Genomic DNA, 19561 nt, shown 5'->3' with positions numbered 1-19561 from the left:
TGTAACTGGAAATTACATTTGTGAGCAAGGCCATGTATCCAGCTAAATGTCTGTTTGCGGCAGAGCTATGAAATAACAAAGTGGAGCATTGAGGGCCATGATGGTTTGGCTGGAACAGACCACTGGTACACTCTTCCACTAACCAAGGGACAAACAGAATTTGTGTCCTTAATACCCATTAGTCTGTCTATAGGACCCAAACCCAAAAAAGAAACATGTATCTCTTGTCTCTTGGAACTTTTAGATGCAGTTGTGGGACTTGGGCATTCAGTAAGATCAGGTCCTTTGTAAAGCTCGAGTCCAAAATCTCTGCAGTCTAAATGCAACGCCACTCCTCTGTTCTGCTAGCACAGCCAATAAATCAGCAAATCCCAAAGGATTTTCTGTTGTTCCTTGGGGGCAGATGACTGCAGTTGGATAATCTGTTAGATTTAGGATGTCTGTCAGAGCTTGGGGGGTCCATAGGCATGGAGGAGCTGTGCAGCTCCTCCAGTCATCCTCTTCAGGTGTTTGTTCTGGGAGGGGAAGAGGCTCAGTGTGGCTGTTTGCATCCTTCATCCATGTGCTGGGTGTTTTGGAGGCCCCTGCTCTGCTTGTCACTCTCCAAAGCCCTAGACATGCTTCTGGGGTGTCTCTCCAATATGCAGGGCTGAAATGTGTTTTTGCGCCATGCCAGCATAATTGCAATGATTTAGCCTGTTTTCTTTCCACACCTGCGATGCGGATGCAATTCAGCTGGGCTTCGTTGTATGCGGTGGGGATGCCTATCCTTTCGGTTTTAAAAACCGGAGGTATGAATGCCATTCAGCCAAGGCCAGCCAGTACTTCTGTCTGCACCATGTGTGCAGCTCCCTTCCCTCGGGCCACGGCCGCGCGTGGGTGGGGGCTGCCGGTGGGAGAGGAAATGTGGTCCCCTGCCACCTCCAGCAGAGCGCTGAGTTGGGTTTAAACTCCCCATCTTGAGGTCCGAGTTTTTGAATGTTTGCTTTTGGTTGGGTTCATTTAAAACTGGTTTGGTTCTCTCATCGGGTTCATTTGTACTGTTGCCCAAATGACTGTGCCAGCACAGAACAGGATACAGGGTGGGAGGAAAGCTGTGATGTTGTTTGGTGTTGCCTGATCACAGATTTAAGGTGTTTGTGAAACTGTAATACTTAAAGTCGATGGTCTCACCACCTTAGAGTTTGCAGCAATTCTGTGGGATAAGACATGTTGGCCCTGTTTTTTTTCATGGAAAGACTTGCCTGGGGTGCTGTGAGGGATCTGTAGCATAGCAAGGGAAAAGGAATTCAGTTCTGCCAAATTTAAAGCCACATCATTGCATCAATACCAGGTAGAGTGAGGTGTCTCACCAGGCTTTAGTCATGTCCTGTGTGGCAAGCAGAATCTCATCTTCCAGCAAAAGCTGCAGGCAGGCAGTGAGTCCGTGAAAACAAAGCAGCAATCCTCCCCGCACTCCCTTTTCACCTTTCCTGAGAGTTCAGGATTTCATGGTGGGCAAAGAGGTCTTGCCGAGGCCCTCCTGACAGCCTTGCCAGAGGTGTTTGTCCAGGGGCTCTTGCAGACTTCAGCACTGGAGCATTTGTTCCTGTTGGTCTTAAACTCTTGATGGTTTGATTTCTTTGATGAACAGATCAGACCTTGCCCCATCTGTTTGCTGCTACTGTTGCTTCTCCAAGATGGTGGTGGTGGTGTGTTGTCCTATGTTGTCCTGTGTTGTGTGGTATGGGCTGACAGCAGCCAGCCTGCAAGCGCCTTGAGCATTGCTGCAGTGAGCATGAGCAGTATGACACTCAAAGCTACAGGCAGTTTCAGTCCAGGGGAGGATTAGGTCTGATCAGCTCCAAACATGCTTGTACTGGCTTACAAAAGGCCACAGAAATATACCTTGAAATTTAACTTCCAAATGAATTTTTCCTTTGGGGTCTCAGGAGGTCTAGTTTTATTCCTTGCTATAAATTTAATAGTGAAAAGTATGCCATAGACAAAAAAAATGGATTCAGAGTTTTGTTCACCAGAATGCCACCACTTTGACTATTTTGAGAAAAACCCAGTATGGCATAGAGAGCCACAGCTTCTGTGAGGCTCGGAGAGGTGCTGCTTAACCTTGGCCACAAGCTGAGTGCTGAGGATTGGTCATCCTCAAAAGGGAGATGGGAGCCCTCTTGCATACCCCGGGCCATTTGAATGCACTCCCTGGGTGTTACTAGTCTCTTAGCTCCCTGACTGACTTTTCCTTTGCCCTTTCTGCCGTTCCCCCTGTTTATTAAGGCAGGCGGAGAACATCGCGTCCCTTGAGTGTGCCATCACCTGCAGAGCCTGGGGCAGGAAAGGGCTTGTCGGTGACGAGATGCTGGATCTAGCTCGTTCCTGGTGTGCCGTAGCTTTGTGCTTGCAAGAGCACATTGAAGTCGCAGCTGGGTTTGCCAACGCTGTTGCTTTCTGCTGAGATAAATTGTGGTTGGAGAGCTTAGTGCTCTGGGGAGGCAGAGGGGAGGGCTGGCCATGGGGTGTCCCTGCAGCCCCAAGGAGGTGAAACCTCTTGCAAGCTCGGCTGCAGCAGGATTTGCCCGAGGCTTTGTAGCTCAGTGTTTTCCTTTGACTGCACATATTAATGAATTCTTGAATCCTGTCCAAAGAAGCGGCAATCTTTGCAAAGTACCCCTTGGTGCTTGCCAAAATCTGTCCTCAGATTGGGTGTTCTTGCATGGTGAGGAGAGCAAGGGGAGGGTTTCCTAAGAAGCCATGGGCCCTTCCATCAGTCATTAATTTGGCCTGCCTTAACTGAAAAGCAAGTTAACTCGTGTGCTGGTGTCATGGAGAGACGGTTTGTTAATTTTAGCTTTTAAATCCCCCTTGGGGCTGGAGGTTTCAGTTCTGCGAGGATCCACGCTACCCTTCGTCTTGCCAACCTAAAGAAGATTGAGTTTCAAGACGTTTTACCATGCCAGAGTCTTTCAGAGAAGAACATGAAAATTGGTGGTCTGTCTGTCTTGCTAAGGACATTACAGGTCCTGGGGAGGCTAGGCGGGGGCTCTGAAAGCGGTTGTCATGGCTGAGGTGTCTTCTCCGTGTCCTGGTGAGCTGCACGACGGACTGGGATTTCAGTGATGCTCTGTGTGTATCATTTCCAAAGCACTTCCTGATCTATCAGGATGAAAGGTTCTGGAGAAATGCTAAATAGTATTATTAGTGTAAAATAAACATACTTCTTCAATGTTTCTGATCCTAAAGTGGATCCAGATGCTTTCTTATGGCTGCTGGGTATGCTCTGGTTTTTCTGCAGCTCAGTGCGGCCATCTGTATTTGTTCAAGCGAGATGGGTTATGACAGAGAGCTTGTCACAGCATGCTCTTGTCAAGTCTGTAAACCTTTATATTTATACACACACACAAAAACATATATATATAAAAATGAAAAAATTACTGGCTTACTCTAAGACACCATTTCCGAGTCTGGCACTTTACACACGTGCCGAGGAACTTGGAATAAACCCAGTGAGTTTATCAGTTTTTATGATCGCAGCAATCAGTTCAGCTGTGTAGGGGAGAAATGGGATTTGGCTGCGTAACTCAGTCTCCAAAAGAAGCGGATGTGTCCGTCTCTTCATAGCTGTGATAAAAAAAAGAATATTAAATGCTCCCTGATACCAGCCATCAGTTGCATTTTCCAACCTGTGGTTGAGCTTTGCAAGAGGTAACTTTCCAGTGCTGTTTCAAGTGTAAAATAATTTTCCCCTGGCTTTTAGGATTAACATTTTCATGGCTTCTATCCTACGGAGGAGAACAAGTCTGCCCCCACTGCTTAAGGCTGGTGTTTTATACAGGCTGGGGTTTTACCAGAGCTGGTGCCAGGGTAAGATCAAAGCAGCAGGAGCAGCTGGGTGGTCCTTCCCTCTGAGCACGACAGTGGGGAAACCTTTCCAAGGCGGTGTTTCAGTGATGTTTAGACCCTGCCTGAGGATGCTGCAGTGTCTGAAGGGAGTCCCAGCTGTGCCAAGGGGACTTGACACTACCTTGCAAAGACTGCCACATACAGAAAGTGTGGGTGGGTGTTTCGCTGGTAAAATGTTTTGTTTTGGTAACTAATATTAATAGATGTATGAACAGCTGGTAAAACCTCTTGCATTCTTAAAGTCAGTGATAATAGGATTTGTCACATGTCATCATCCGCTGGCACTAGGATTCGCTGGCCAAGGTTTCTAAGCCGGTGCATGAGATCCAGGGCTTTCACCAAATCCTAGTCCATCCCCTGCCAACCAAAACGGGGAACAGGAAGTTTTAGAGTCTCAGTTTTTAATAAATTTGGATCAATCGAGGCTGCATTAGGAATATTTTTGCTCCGTGCACCTTCTCCATCCAAGCTGAAGACCATGTTCAAAGTAAGTGACAACTTGGAGGTTGCAGCTGATTCCTCACATCTGTGCCGAGAGCCGTATGCTCATCAGCTCTGATCCTGCCCTGCACGAGACACGTTGGTGTATTGATTGCTCAAATCTCTGTGAGTGCTCTGCAGGGACCAAATCTAAAAAAAGGCTTGTCTGTGTTGCGCACATTAACACACCACCTCCACCCCCTCCCTGAGAAGTGGGATTTTGGGTCCTGTCTAGCTTTTGCAGTGTTCTGCAGTCTAGAGGCTGTATAATTACATTTTATTGAATCCATCCCATTACTCCCTTCTGGCATGGGATGCTCCTGGATTGATAGAAGGTAATTAAAAATCTGAAGGTTCTCACTCATTTACGACACTTTCCTGTCTTTTCTCCCATGTTGAGAGCTTGCTGTGCTTCAGTGGGGCTTTTTGGCTTCTTACTTAAACAGGGGAAGAAGTGGCAAAGGAAAAGGAAGCCAGCTAAGCAGGCAGCGTGTACTTAGCACAACTTAAAGGTGGCTCAGGATCCTTGATTAACAGCCCTGTCTTGGGAGGGCAATACAGTAAATGACCACAGATTCTTGGTATATTAGATTCCTATCTTGTCGCATGAGCTTGGTGTTACACGAGTACTGGTTTTCCAATGTGGGATGCCTGGTCTTTGATTTGAAACAAACTCTGAGATCACTGGTACCAGCTGGACTTACCTTGATGTGGTTTGGTGTATGCGATGCCTTGCTGCCACACTCACTGGCCCAGAGAAGACATTTCTCTTTTTTTCATGGAAACTTATTGTGTGCTTTGAACTGCTGAGAAGTACTCAAGAAAACATAAACCTGTGAGTTACTACAGGCTGCACGCCTGGAACGTGCAGGCCATCTCAACATATGGAGTAAATCAACATAGCTCTGCTGACTTCAGTGCAGCTGCATCTATTGCCGCTCGCTGTAACCCTGCTCCAGAGCGTAGGGATGGTTGTCTCTGGACAGTGGATAGAAAACAACCCACCCTTCTTTCTTCCCTTTTCATAGTTTTAGACTTTATGAACAGAATTAATGTGCTACAAATGGAGGTGAAGTAGTAAATTATTTTTGCCTCTATAAAGTTGCTTTATTTGGACATATGCTAAGATCCCGCTCATTCCCCTTCGTTCCTAAATCAATTAGTTGATTAATGCGTGCACTTGGTTACTGGCACTCAAAAATACATCAGTGATTAGTTCAGAGATAGAGATCGGTGTTTTTAAGAAACCCCAACATACGTGCACCTGCAGAAGAACAAGTCAGGCAGAACTGACTCTGCATAAAAACAGGGTGGGAAGCAGCCATGTAAGCCACAGGTCTATGGGAAGAGGAGCTGCTTTTCTGTTTCCATGTGCCAGGAGAAGCAATGCTATCAGGCTTATGTATGATGGATCAGAGTGCAGTGGTATTGCTGCAAGCAAAAGTCATGAATTTTAATCAACTTTACTGGCTGCCTTGAAATTTGAGTTGAAAGATAAATGTGAAAAACAGGCAGCCCATATTGTTTCTGGAACAAAACTGCCCCTTTTCTGTTGATTAAAAGAATTTTTCTTTTAACTTGATAATCAAAAATACTTCCATCTTAGTTCTGGAATTTTTTTTAGGCTAACCCTTCAGGTCCTGCCAGCCCTCGGTGCCTCCCTGAGCCGAGCCGAGTGTCACCTCGTGGCCACCCAGACGGCTGAGCCCCACTACAGAGACTTTCCAACCAGTGGGGCTCGCTGGCTGTCTGCTTTCAGCCGTTTTTAAAAAGGTGGTTTGGATTTAAATAATGTTTTTTTAAAAAAAAAGACTTGACTGATGAAATCTGCTGAGTGGATCATCCAGGGAGTTGGGAGTCCGGCTTACATTCGTTGGGGAAATTTGGGACAGCCAACAGATTTCTTCCCCTCTGTTGCTCCAAGGCTGCTTTTAAGGTTATGTAGTTGCCATATTTGTTTGGGCATCGGTCTTCCTAATTAAATATAAGTGATTGGAATGCCAACGTTGTCTGGGGGGGACATCTAAGCTTTGGGCAGAAGTGAACTGAAACTACCAGCTCATGTCCCTGGACAGAAACACACACCCATGGTGTTGTTTCCAGCCACTGCCAGGCTGGTCCAGATTACTTTTGAGTAATTGAGAGTGCTTTCCTCACTCCGTACAGAAGTTTGCTTCAGGGGTTATCATAGCCGCTTTTCCTGTTTTGCCATTAAGTCACCTCTGTGCAGCAGTAACTTTGCAGGGCTGTATTTAAGGCCAAACAACTTTTAAGAAAGGGAAGGGGAAAATCAGCTTACAAGCACCGGGGAGGAAGAAGAGGCTGGAAGACTCTCGAGTCACTCCTCCTCTCTCAACCGCAAGTGCTGTGTTATTTTCTCTTAGGATCTTCTACGGTTCAACTCCACACGTAGTTTCTCGTCTCCTCTGATCACTGTGGGTTCACCAACTGCTTTGTATTACTGAATAGTTCATTGCAGCTGCAGCAGAGGCTTATTTGATGCTCTGGGAAATTCTTGCCGCTTTCACTAGTGAGAAAGGCAATATGTTTGGGGGGCTTAAATTAGTGTGAAAGGGCACATACAAACCTGCTAAGTACAAATTCCAGCTTGTTTGTACTCTCAGTTGGTTACACCCTTGGCTCAGAACCCAAATATTTTAAGAATTTGGGTTGAGGTATATCCTTTCCCAAAAGAGGCATGAAGTTAGATTTCCCTTTTGCATCAGTGGGTGCAGTTTCTGTAAGGACATAGAGTATTTGCTTGAAGCAGAAATGTCAGTTCCTTCAAGGCATGTCCAGAGACTTTGGGAGGGAAGGCGATGCTTTGCTCTGGTACGAGAACCTGGTGGCTGCTCCTTGCACAGCTGAGATGACTTGGCTCTTGCTTTGACAGGAATACGCTTGCTGTAAAGGAAACCCACCTTATTTCCATGTCCCTTTACGGAAGCTGAGCTATCTTATAGCTTTGCTGTACTGAGGCCATTGGTGCTACGCCTGCTTGCCCCCATGGCTGATTTTTTTTTTTTCCCCTTGGGCCTTCAAAGCATGTACGTATGCCAAAGCAGAAGATTAGTTTCACTAAGGAGGCTCATTTCAGATGCAAATGCTCTATGGGCTGCTGCACAAATGAAGCCTGCCTGATTTTTAATTTTTTTTAAAAATTATTTCTTTATTTTAATGCCCCACTGGAAACACTGTCTGCTTTGCTTTGCTTGTTCCACCTCTCCATGTTGCTGTGCTGTGTGTCTGGAGGTTGGGGTGCTGGGAACATGGTGGTTGGGGTGGTTGTTGTATTATGCTGTGGTGGCGTCAGCCTGGATGGCTGGTCAGGCTGTTATTACTCCTGGTGTTATTCCTGGTTGTATTTCCCTCTTAGTACTGAGGGAAGAGAGCATTTGCCAGTGCCTCAAGGTGTCCTAACGTCCCCACACGCCCAGTAATGAGCTGCCTGAGAGGGTGCACAGACACCGTGGGGCGCAGCGTGCAGGGGGGCCGGGGCGGGAGGTGGGTGCCGCAGGGCGAGCAGTCGGTAATTCCTGCGCATCCCTTCCCTTGCAGTTACTTGGCCGAGCAGTGCTGGAATGGCGGCTTCGTCTACCTGATCATGTTGCGCCGCATCAAGCGCAAAGCCCCTCTTCCTCCCTCCAACGGCAACAACAGCAACAGCTGCGACCCCAAAGCCAAGCCTAGTCCCGAACCCGGCGACAGAGCCGCTCAAAATGGGAAAAGGACCAGGAAGTTTGGGGTCATCACCAGAACACCGGGCAGCAAGGACAGCAAAGAAAAGCCGGGCTCGGACCACGGGAACGGGCACTGCACCCCGATGGAGGTGGAGGTTACTCAGCCGGAGACCTCTGAAGCAGAAAGCAATGGGGAGGAGCAGCTGCGGGGCAGTGGGGGACAATACCGGTGCCGGCTGTCAGATGGCGGCGTGCCAGACATTGGTGACCAGTCTACCCAGGTACGTTTGCACTGGGTTTTTCTGGAGAAGGAAGCAGCAGGCGTGCAAGTGAACGAAAGGAATTTCTCAAGCGTTTTCCCTGGTTTCAGCCGCTGGGTGCACAACCTAGGCTGTGGGGGCACTGAGTGGTGGGATGGGGTCCAAAACAGGGGGGCAGGAGGATTAGAGAGTGAAATAATAATTGTGAGAAATCTCTGTCATGCTCCATCTGTTTTGGAGGGGAAGGTCCTTATATCTCTGACCTTGGGTTGGCGTCAGGATTTCTTTTGTGGAGACAACTGATGACCTTACGGCACCAGGGGGGGAGGTGTCAGTGGAAGATGTTTTGTCCTTTGGGGCTTCTTGTTTAGCTCTGTCTGAGCTCAACAGCACTTTAAAGCACACGTTAACATTGGAATCGAACATTCCCTTTTTGATGCATTAGACCACAGTGCATTTATTTGTGTTACAAAACTTGTTTGGCCAGTGTTTGGGGACCACATGGAAGTTACTGTGAATTTTGTTCCGAGCTGATGAGATGGATGATTTGTTAATGTTTGGGACGACAGTGGGATTGGGGCTTTCATTGCTTCTCTCTTCATCTTAATGGAGATCTTGGGGCTTGTTGCCTGGCTAGAATTGCAGCATTGCTGGATGCAGAAAAATAACCGGAGCCTTGATCAGGTTTCAGTATATGCATCTATCACCAGAAGAGCTGCCTGTATATCTTTCCAGAGACACTGATAGTATAAACAGATGAACACTGCTTTCTTGGGCTTGGGGCTTGCTGCAGCAGCTGGTTTTGGTTTTAAGGCTTCAAAGCCGGTAACAGAGCAGTGTGTGTGGACATCTCATCACTAAATTGTGTTGAGGAAAGCATGGGTTTAAACGTGTCTTCTGAATTAGTGCTTCCCAATACTACTGCAGGGTGGTGGTGATAGTGGTTGTGAACTTAAACTAATCTAACTTAAAGTACATTGGAGGGGCTAAAACCAATTTTAAAAACCCCTGGTCTTAAAGAAGCATAATTGAGAAAACCTGCTCTTCCCATCAGTGAGACATGTTGGATTTCATGGTGCAATGGAAGGGGAGGATGTTTGTGTACTGTTCTTGCAATAACTGCAGTCTTTCTGAAAGAAAACATTAAAAGTTTTAAGTGAATAAATCCTTCAGTATTTTGAAAGCTCTGGTCCATGTAAAAACTTTTTGAGTCTGTTCTGGAGATTAATTAAACACATGTCATAGATGAAGATGATCAGAGTTTGTTTTTGAGGAAGTGGAAAGCCCCCCCCCCCCCAAAAAAAAAAAAAAAAGGAAACTCTTGATCCAGGGCCATCCTGTGCTAGAGTTACCTTGATGTTTTGAGTCCTTTTGGTCTGAGATGTAAATTGTTAAATTCAGAACTTGTATGTATCTATGTGAGCAATAAATACATTTTTAATGCAAAGCACATACAAGGTGGCTTTGTAAAACGTAAAAGCATAGTTGAGTCACTGAAATTCAAGAGCTATAATCTGTTCAGTTGTGGTTTATCAGTCATGGAGCCTGTTGGGAGGCACAGTCCTTCAGTAAAATTGCTTCTCTCTCTTTCTTTTAATCCCCCCCCCCCCCTCGCTTTTGCTTAAAGATATGACCTCTGTATGTGTCAGTATTAATTACATTTTCCTGATATCTGGATGAGGAGAAATGTGAATAGCTGGAGCCTGAATAGCATGCCTTGCTCATCCTTTGCTTTTTAAGGGTGAGGGGGCCTTGTACGAGCCCATCACTTTAGCATCTGTGGGGTAGCTGCTATCAGATTAAGAAATGGCTTAATTCAGTTTCTTAACAAGTATTGAATAGTGACAGTGAATAAAATTTTCAAAATTATTTGAGTCCTGTTTAAAAATCTATTTTTTTAAAATTAAAAAAAAAAGCAAGGAATAAAGACACTTGGGAGCCTCAAATCTCACTTCCAGCTCCGTTTTCAACGCATGACCCGGCGCTCAGGCATGTGAGATCCAGTTGCGTCAGGAGCCTTTTGAAAACAGCATCCAGGACGTCATGTCAGAAGTTGCAGCCTCCTTCCAGGCTTCAAAGCACGAGCCAAACCTCTCGTAGCTGCGGGATGAGTTATCTCCTCCCGAGCAGGGACGGGGTGCATTGGCAGGGCACCCTCTCCATGGGGAAAGCAGCTCCATCGCCGCTGCCCGCCCCGCACTCGCCTTCTCCTCCACACGTTGACTAATTGGATATCCAGGGCTGTCAGCCCCACGCCCTTGGGAGCACTATATTCACTTCGAGAGGACGAGAGCCAGCCTGCAGGCTGGCTCGCTGGTCCTCCCCACCGCCTTGGCCCTCCCCACCGCTCCTTCCCTCTCCCCTGCCCCAGGACGCAGATTGGAGAGTTACTGAAGTTGGAATATGGAGTCCAGAAAGTTAGCTTGAAGTTGTCGTAACGAGAACAGAGGAGAAGAGGTTGGGTCGAAGCTGCATGTCTTCAGCCGCTGCTGTACTGAACCCAGGAGCCAGCTCATGGCTGATGCCTTAGGGGTGTTGCTCGGGGAGTGCTTTTGAGGCATCCACGTGTCTTCAGTGTTGTTTGCTTTCAGGGTGCCTCCTCACCCACGAGCGTGGGGTGGTTCTCCCGTTTTCCCGCAGCACGCTGCTAACAACAGCAGTGCTGAGTTGTGAAACGAGCGGCCAGACGAATACTGTTTGTCAAGCAAACCTGCCAGGAGATTCCCGTGTTACTGGTTTGTGTGCGTGTGCCAGTCCCCTTCTTCAGGCTTGCTTTCATCTCCCAGTTCTTGGTCTGTCTCTCCTGTGCACTTGGCATTGCTATTGCTATGTATAAACAAATCTGACAGGCTGTTTGCTGGTATGTAACCCTCAGTAAATATTGTACCTGTCAATTAGCAGGCAGCATTTAATATTTACAGGTGGTTAAGTTATGCTGCAGTATTTTTAGGGTGAACCTAAATGCCCTTTAAAACGTGGGGATTCAAAGCTGCAAGGCTGTATCTGCCTGCCAGGACGATCTCGAAAGTCTGGAAACCAGACCTGACCTTGGAGAGGACCCAGGCTGGCCGCAGTGGGAGTCATGGGCAGTGATTTCAGACCAGGCAATCTCTGAGCTGGAGTAATGATCCGTCACATCCTGGGAAGATTGGGGAGCTTAGATACAGAAATCAAAGTTTACTTCTTTTATTCAGCAGCCTGAGACAGGGCGGTGCTTTGTAGGCTGGTAATTATAAAGGCACAGATGAAAGAGGAGTATGGGGAGGAGCTGCTGGAGTCAGCTGAAAAATGATAAAGAAAAGGACACTGTGAAGTTTCCTTACAATATAGAAATTTTGTGGTTTTGCTGTGCTTACCAGTAGGACAGAATCCCCCGGGTTTGTTCTCAGTTTCTCTTCCACAGTGTTTCTGGAGTGGACCGCTTCCTTATTTTGGCCCCGAAGGAGTACCTGGAGATGGCCAGGTACAGCTGGCACAGCCAGGGATCAGAAGTTGGACTGTGAGGGTTGCAGGGACCAGGGTTACGAGTGTGAGGGGTGAGAGTGTGTCTTTCAAAGGAGATTTGAACTGAACCAGGTCTGGGTGGCAAGACAAAAGGCTTTCATCGGTGAAGTCAGGAGCAGCTTGGCTGGAGATGAGGTGTACCAGAGCAGACTGGCCCCAGCAGGATGCTCTGAAAAGTCCTTAAAGCACCAACCATTAAAAGCAAAACCAGGACACCTCCAGAACCCCCTTGAATCCTCTTGCTTCTGTATAAGCATCCGGATTAGTAAGGGATTGAAATCCAGATCCAAATTTAGCAGTCACAGGTGGAAAGTGTGTAAAGGAGATTGGGCAGAGTAAAAGTGCTTTAACCATGAAGGGAGGCAGGCGAGAGGGGCTGGGGCTCTGCATTTGGGCATTTCTCCATTGGGAGAGGTACATGACATGGGAAGAGTGAAGGGTGTGCACCAGGTCTCCCGAGCTGGTGGTAGCACCATGGCGGTGGGGCCGTGGTGGGACGCCTTTCCAGGATGGAAACAACTCAGCGTCTGGTGGCCTGGTAAAGCGTGTCTGGTGTTTTTCTGAACTCGACGTACAATCTGTTAAAAGAAGGGAGGGGGAAGGCAAGGGGATATTAATGCCTTGCTTCACAGGTTTGGGGCGGGGAGGGGGGGCAGGTTGGGTTATAGTAGTCCTTCAAGATCTTGGCTCCATGCTGTTAACCCCAGTTACTCTGCAGTGGGTCTCGGCTGCCAGGGCAGGGTGCCTAGCCAGCCTTGCTCCCTTATAGACCATCTGAGCCCAGCTTTCGTAGACCACAACCCTCTCCAGACTTGCGAGTGTGTACGCAGGTGCACGCGGACGTGCGTGTACGTAAAAGACCGGTTGGGTCTTTGCCAGCTGGCACTTGATTTTGTATCGCTGCAACTGCACCGTGCTTGGTTTCATTTTATCAGCAAACCTCTTCTTTGTTCGGGCCTGTTATTGCTTTCTTGTTAAGATGGCTTGTCTCAGGGAAGGCTGAATGCTTTTGAATTGCATTTGGCTTTGTAGTTAGGAAAGGCTGACAACCTTTCTATAACAATATTTACCAATTATCATTGGTAGAGGCCAGCCTTACCTTGCGTTTTGGTTAATGGAAAATGTTCCTTATCTTACCAAGCAGAAGAGGAAGGCTAATGGCATGTTACAGGAATCAAAACATGAGACTTGAAATAATGTACCGGCTTTAAGGATTTTACTATTTTTTTAAACATGATGGAGAAAAAAAAAATTATCATCCACATGCTGTACCAAAATGAAAACCTTGCTGTGAGCAAGGTACTTACAAGGGTAAATACTCACAGCTCCACTGAAGCTGCTGAAGCTAAGTTGCTTTACATCAACTTTTTTTGGCAACCTAAGCAGTAATTATTGTTTCATCAAGGCTTTTATGGGACTCTTACATGATGCATGTTTTAGACATAAATAACTATTTTTAGTTTTTTATGTAGACACCTTTAGTCATGTAAAGGCTTTCCTCAGAATCTGTTTCTGTTCTTAACATCTTTTTATCTGTTGTGTTTGCTTCTAACTTTCATTAACACGAATCCCGGGGCTATATACTGTCTTGAAGTTTTAATGTGCGCTGTGATAAGCACGTCTTCCCCCTCTCTTGCCTGTTTTGGGTTGTAAACTCTCTCAGGGACAAGGGCTGTCTTTTAATTGTAGCTGTACAGCACTGACAAAACTTGGCCTTGCTTTTGCTTGGGGTTTTAGGAAGTGCTTTGATGTAACTAGTAGTGAAATTACAGTTCATTTTTTTTGCTGCCAGTTATATTCCACCTTGTCACGAAACAACCGTCATCACAACTTCCTGGGGTTAAGTCTCACTCACTGCCCGATTTTTTCAATTGACTTAAGTTTTGCCTTTCTTTGCTGTGATTTAAGCAATAGCTACAGCTGTGGTAGCTGTAGATTTTGATTTTAAAGAGCAATCTGTCCTTTTATCCTGCTTTTGGATGGAAATTTCCAAGGTTGCAGTGGAAGGTTGGGCACAGTCTGGCAAAGGATAAGTTGTAGTGTGTTAGTTTTAATGTCTCATCTTGGAACAGGGTCCTCAGTCTTGGAAATGAGCTTCCCCCAAAGGCAGCACAGACCCACACGAGGTTGTGTTACAGGAGGTCTCAGCCATGCTCAACTATCACATACCGTAGGTGAGAGCACCCGTATGAAGGCATTTCCCACCTACACAGAAAGTGGGTTTTTTCATTTTGTGTATGGTATTAAAGATACAGCAAACCACAACTGCAATGCAAAGGACTCGCTTTAGCTGAAATGTAAGTTCACACCATTTTGTGTTTCAATCATTAAGTGCAAATGTTTGAAACCAAGTGGATGTGCTTAAAAATAGAGTATGCTGTTTGCTTAGGTGCTGTAATGTTTCAGGTGTTAGTTGGGATTATAAAGCTACATACACTTAAATTTTTGAGGCAGGGTGCTGAAACCACTGACTAAACCCAAAGGATTCCTGATGCCAACAGGTGTAATACCGGTCCCCGTGAGAGACCCCTCTTTAGCTGGCACAGGAGCATGGGGACTTTACTCTAGGATGGGCTTTAATCTACTGCAGGCAGCAGGGCTGTTTTCTGAGAAACTCCAAACTAACTAGCAGACCATTCCCAATAGCCCATCAAGAGAATGAGACTGGGAAAGATATTTGAGGGAATGCAAACACCTTGTAACCTTTAAAAGCCTGAGCTCCCCAGGGACAATGGCTGGGCCAAACCCCCCCCGGGGTCAGGGATAGCTGAGAAATCCTTTGGCTGGTCTTGCAGTGAAGCTTCAGCTGACAGCAAGAGGGGAGCAGCCCAGGGAGGTGCAATCCAGATGGTGATGGCTCAGGATGACAAATGACTCCAGCAGATTTTTGTAAGGGGTGATGATGTAGTTCAGGTGCTTGCAATGGCTGATAAAATGTTTAAAGCCCTTGCCAAGGAAATGATGTCAACAAGCAGTCTGTCTCGGGAGATGGATCCCTGGGGGACAGTCTGCTTTAAGTCGCAGAATTTTCATCCACTCTGCAGTGATGCCTGTTTTGTGTATTTTAATTATGTGTTTGTGTTTGGGGGAGGATATGTTTTTGCTTTTGACTGTTCCCCAGGCTTTATCCCCTAGGACGCTTCTCTTTCTGTGGGGAAAGTACTCGCATTTCAGTGAAAGGATGCCAAGCGTCTGGCGGCCGTTTGTCCAAACAAGGGGACTTGTTAGGTCAGCAGTGGACACTTGAATGCAATCGCAGTTGTGTCTGTGCTGCTGGCTCCTACTTATTTTGAGGACATGGAAAGTTCACATGGTCAACACTATGTAATTCATATTAAGGGCTACTTGGGTTTGGGGTTTTTTTTACCTCTCTTTCAAACGGTGTAGGAGACTCCTACTGCGTGGCTTGCATCATCCGAAGGTAGAAGCCAAAGGCTTCAGTGGCTCAGTGCTAAGAAACTTTCATAGGCAATAGGGAAGGGCAAAGAACTCCTGCCTTGGAATAATTTATTGATAAAGAAATTTAGATATTTTTTTTCCCCTGCTTTTGATTTGTCTTGGAATTGTTTAGCTTGCTCATGCAACAGTGGAAACAAAACCCAAGGTAGCAGATGAAAGCAGGAGTCCTGCTGTCAGATCAGCCTTAAAAATAACCTGGTGTTAAGATCAGATGAAAAATATACTCGTTATCCACTAATGAAGTAATTGCTTTGTTAAGAATCTGCAAAAATCAGATTTTGGCATGATTTTCCGGTACTGAGTCATTCACACCAATATCTGTGATGTGAAGAGTGATGGCTTTTGACTGTGTCTTGAGATTGACGCATTTGAGCTGCTCGCCTGGTATGTGATCGTGCAAGTTAATTCCCAAGCTACCGATCGGTCTCTCCCACCTGCCTGCTGGGGAATGGGGATAGTGGGAGGAGGCACGATTTGGCCCAAGGTGGGGCAGGCAGCTGGGAGCAGTGCTTTTAATTTATCCCACATCAGTGAAGGATGCTGGGGAGCAGTGTGCTGGCGTGGCCATCCCAGTGTACTCCATGTCCCCGCAGAGGATGCTGCACTGGTTGTTGCTTGAAGGCAATTGCTTATATTCTGGTCTGAGTGGGGTGCATTTCTGTTTGGGAGATTCTGTGCTGGTTTTCAGCTGCGTGGGATCAGCACATTGGCTGCCAGCTCCTATGAAGCCTATTGAAGTAATCTTTTTTTTTTTTTTTTTTTTAACACATGAAACTTAACAACTTTCTCTTAAGTATCACATTTCCAAAACAGCTTCATGGCCAGTGAGGAAGAGCTCTCTGTTTGCTTCTGCTGGTCCTTCGGGAAAAACCTGTGCAGTTTGTAAGTGGGAACCGGTCCCTGCAGACGGACAGGAAAAATCCACGTTGAAATGCCGAGGGAGGGAACCGTCCCACGGGCCGTGTTAGGGCTCATGGCAGCCAGTGTGTGTGTACAGATCTTACGCGGTTATTGGTATTCTCATCAGGGCTTATCTCTGTTTTTATTTAAAAATTGTTACGTATTTACACCAGGTTTGGCTGAATTGCTGCTGTGACAAAAAGTGCTTTTTTGTAGACAAAATTTTACATTTTCCATTTTACTGTCTGGCCTTTTAACTACTTACAGTGTTTCTGTTTTCCATTTGTTTACACCTTGCTCCTGCCAAGCTTTCCTTTAATACAAGATTTCAAAGCAATTTTCCCTTTGTATAAATAGATTTGCAGCTTCTTGAACACGGCACAGTCAAAATCAGTCAACCCCCTTTAAACTCCTCTGCAATTAGCTGGTGAAAGAAAAGGGGGGAAGAACGGCTCCGACGTCTTAGTTAGTTAGTTAGTTATTTTCCTCAACACTCGGAGGAAAACCGTTCCTTTTTGTTTTATTAATGATGTGCTTATGAAATCGAGCGTTTGATGGTATGCACTTGGAGCAGGCAGAAGGCGAGCTTCCCCACATCGCACTGGCAGCGTGCTTCCTTTCTGATCTGCAGCACGCTAGTTTATTCCAGATGTAGGCTCGCTCTGAACAGAGGCTGCCTGATGTACAATGCCTTCACGGTGGAGAAAGATGGCCTGTGGGGACCCGCTCGAAGCTGCCAGCTGTATTCTCTATTCTCACTTGCGGTCTGTTACGTAAGATGACCCTTTTTTTTTTTTCCCTTCTTTTTTTGCTTGCAATTAATCCAAGTAGAATATTCATACTGTCTTTAAAAACATTTTAATTATTTGTAGCTCAGGCACTTTGAAGTTGATCAGCTTCAAGTGGAACAAATCTGGTCCAAAGGGCTGCCTGCTCAGAAGAGCCAAGTTAGGAGGAAAGTTGAGTCACCTAGGAGTGATGTAACTGGGGAGAACAAAAATTAGCCATCAGCCCAGCTGCAGCCTGACTTGACTATTTGTGTGTCTACTTGCTATGTGAGGGAAGTCAAAAAATGTAGGTCTGGAAGGGACTTCAAGAGATGGCCCGGTCTCATCTCCTCCTCTGAGACCATCTTTGACAAATGTTGGTCCATCGTGTCCATGAAACCCTTCCATTGAGAGCCCACAGTCCCTCTGCGTTGGCAGGTCTGCTGCTGATCTGGGTTTACAAGCAAAGTCCAGGGGGTGGATCTGAGCAGAATTTGCTCCCAGGAGATGGGGAAAATTTTGGCTTCTTACTCTTTTGACACTCAAAACAAGCATGGATGTCTTTCTGAGCGTTCATCTCGGCTGAATCTCGGGTGAATTGCGTGAGATTTTCTGTGTTACCCAGTGAGCCCTTTCCACTTGGGTTCACAAGTGCTGAGCTTTGTTACGGTGACTTGCCTTCAGTTAAGGGATGTAGGTTGGTCTCCTTATTCTTAAGAGTGACCAGGGCTGGGTATCTCCTAGTCCCTGGCTGTGGCAGGAGCTGGTAGTGCCTCTCTCTGTCCTCGCTGAGGATGTCTGGAGTTTGAGATACCTGGCTGGACCAGCATCAGCGCATCGCTGTGCTTCAGGCACGAAACACTTTTGCACCGAGAGCTATGGGTGCACACGTGCAGATTATCGTGTCACTTGTGAATGAAGCTAGGGGGGGATTATCCAGAGTCATTTATAAATGAAGCTATGAGAACTACCCTGAGAGGATGGAATAGTTCAGATGTTAATAGTGGCCAAGCAGCAACCAGAATTGTGCACCTGATCGGAGGAGACTGGTCAGCAGATAAACTTGTCCTCCTCCGGGCAGGGATTACGCAGGCTGTAAGGACAGTGACATCAGACATGCAAACTGCCGAATCTAGCGACATGTGGGGTTTCCTTTGGCTATTTTAAGTCTCTGGAGTGGAGTGAATACACCAAATCCTAGCTTTCATTTAAAGACTAAGTGAGTTTGTAGTCTTTTTGCTTACAAAGGAAAGCTTGAAAATATGATCCTTAAAAAAAAAAAAAAATTAAAGACATTCATCACTCTGCTTTTTTTTTCCTTTTTTTAAAGCGTTTAGGCTTTGTGTTGTTGAACCTGGGTATCTTCAGTAACTCAAGAAAACTGCTTTTAAGGAAAATTCAAATGCATTTACAAATCCTTGGAATTGGCACAGAGCTTTCCTATTAAGGCTTTCCTGTGATAGAGTCACATAAGATGCACATTCAAAGCAGCAGCATTTCCTAGCTGGCTGTGAAGTATCCCATCCTGCTCTGTGCAAAAAAGATAGCAGCTTTGTGCAGAGGGGGAGAGGGTTCTGCCGAACACCCCCTTTTTCCAAGAGGCCTCAAGCAAAGTCTAGCAATCTGCTTTTCAATACTTAGCTTTCAAAATCTTGGAGTGAGGTAGCTCAGAGGTACATGTGCATTGGTGGGGGGTGTTTGCTTTGTGGCATGTGGTTAAATGAAGAGCTATGAATGTTTTATGAAGAAGGGGGAAAGAACAGTGAGGGGATCTGATTTCCAGTTGACGCCGAATTGTTTATTCCCAGTGAAATGCATGCAGCTGACCAGCGGGGACTGGAGGGACATCCATTTCCTACATAGGAGGTGGTGAGAGTGTCATTTGAAAATGAGTGAAAGAAATACATGTTTGGGTATGTGCCAAATGGTTTTGTTGTTTTTATTGTGGCTGTGTTCTGCCATCTGTGTTCGGACTGAGTAATGCTTTACTTCGCAAGTGCTTTTGGTTTTGAACGAGTTCAAGGGGAATAAGATGGTGCTTGCATTAAGACCAGCTGAATCTTGCCATTTGCTGCTGTTAAGTGTTTTGCTATGTAAATGGATATTTAAGAGCGGGTCAGTTAAGGGTAAATTGGGATTATTTTTTTTTTTGTTAGGAAGATATGTGATAGCAAGGAGTGCTGAGGAATGCAAGCGAGGTGCTGCATGTTGTGGGCCTTGCATAACTTGCATTCCAAAAAGCTTTTGCAAATAATTTAACACAATTATATGACTGCCTTGTTAAACTTTATTGGAGGGTCCTGCTTCCAAACTGGATTTAACAATGGGATACTCAGAGTGGCATCTTGTGAGGAGAATAGTTGGTCATTGTTTCAGCCTGGGTTTGGCTGGGGGAGGCAGGGAGATTGTATTTCTCTGTTATGCTGGTTTTGTTATGGGTGCAAGGTGCTTTATAGCAATAAAACCTCTCTGGACGTTTTCATGTTGTAGCTCAGTTCTGGTTTTTAAGTAGATAAATATAGTTGACTCTTGCCCCTGCACTTAACATGGCGTCTCATGTATCAGTCTAATTTATCTCGAAGTATTCTCTGTCCTGACACGTCCTGTTGTTCAGCAG

At 46.1% G+C, this 19561-nt stretch overlaps 1 protein-coding gene across 1 annotated transcript in view; it reads left to right on the top strand.

Annotated features, from left to right (window-relative positions):
* Nucleotides 1-19561, top strand: part of PDZD2 (PDZ domain containing 2) — a 149335-nt gene that overhangs the window by 68038 nt on the left and 61736 nt on the right. The window contains exon 2 of the mRNA XM_035902745.1: nucleotides 7933-8335. Coding sequence (XP_035758638.1) covers nucleotides 7933-8335 — 403 coding nt within the window. The remainder of the gene's footprint in view (nucleotides 1-7932; nucleotides 8336-19561) is intronic.

Source organism: Egretta garzetta, unplaced genomic scaffold, assembly GCF_000687185.1.
Source record: "Egretta garzetta isolate BGI_Z169 unplaced genomic scaffold, ASM68718v1 scaffold59, whole genome shotgun sequence".
In the NCBI taxonomy this organism is placed as follows: Eukaryota; Metazoa; Chordata; class Aves; order Pelecaniformes; family Ardeidae; genus Egretta; species Egretta garzetta.
This window is presented reverse-complemented; position numbering and strand designations above follow the sequence as displayed.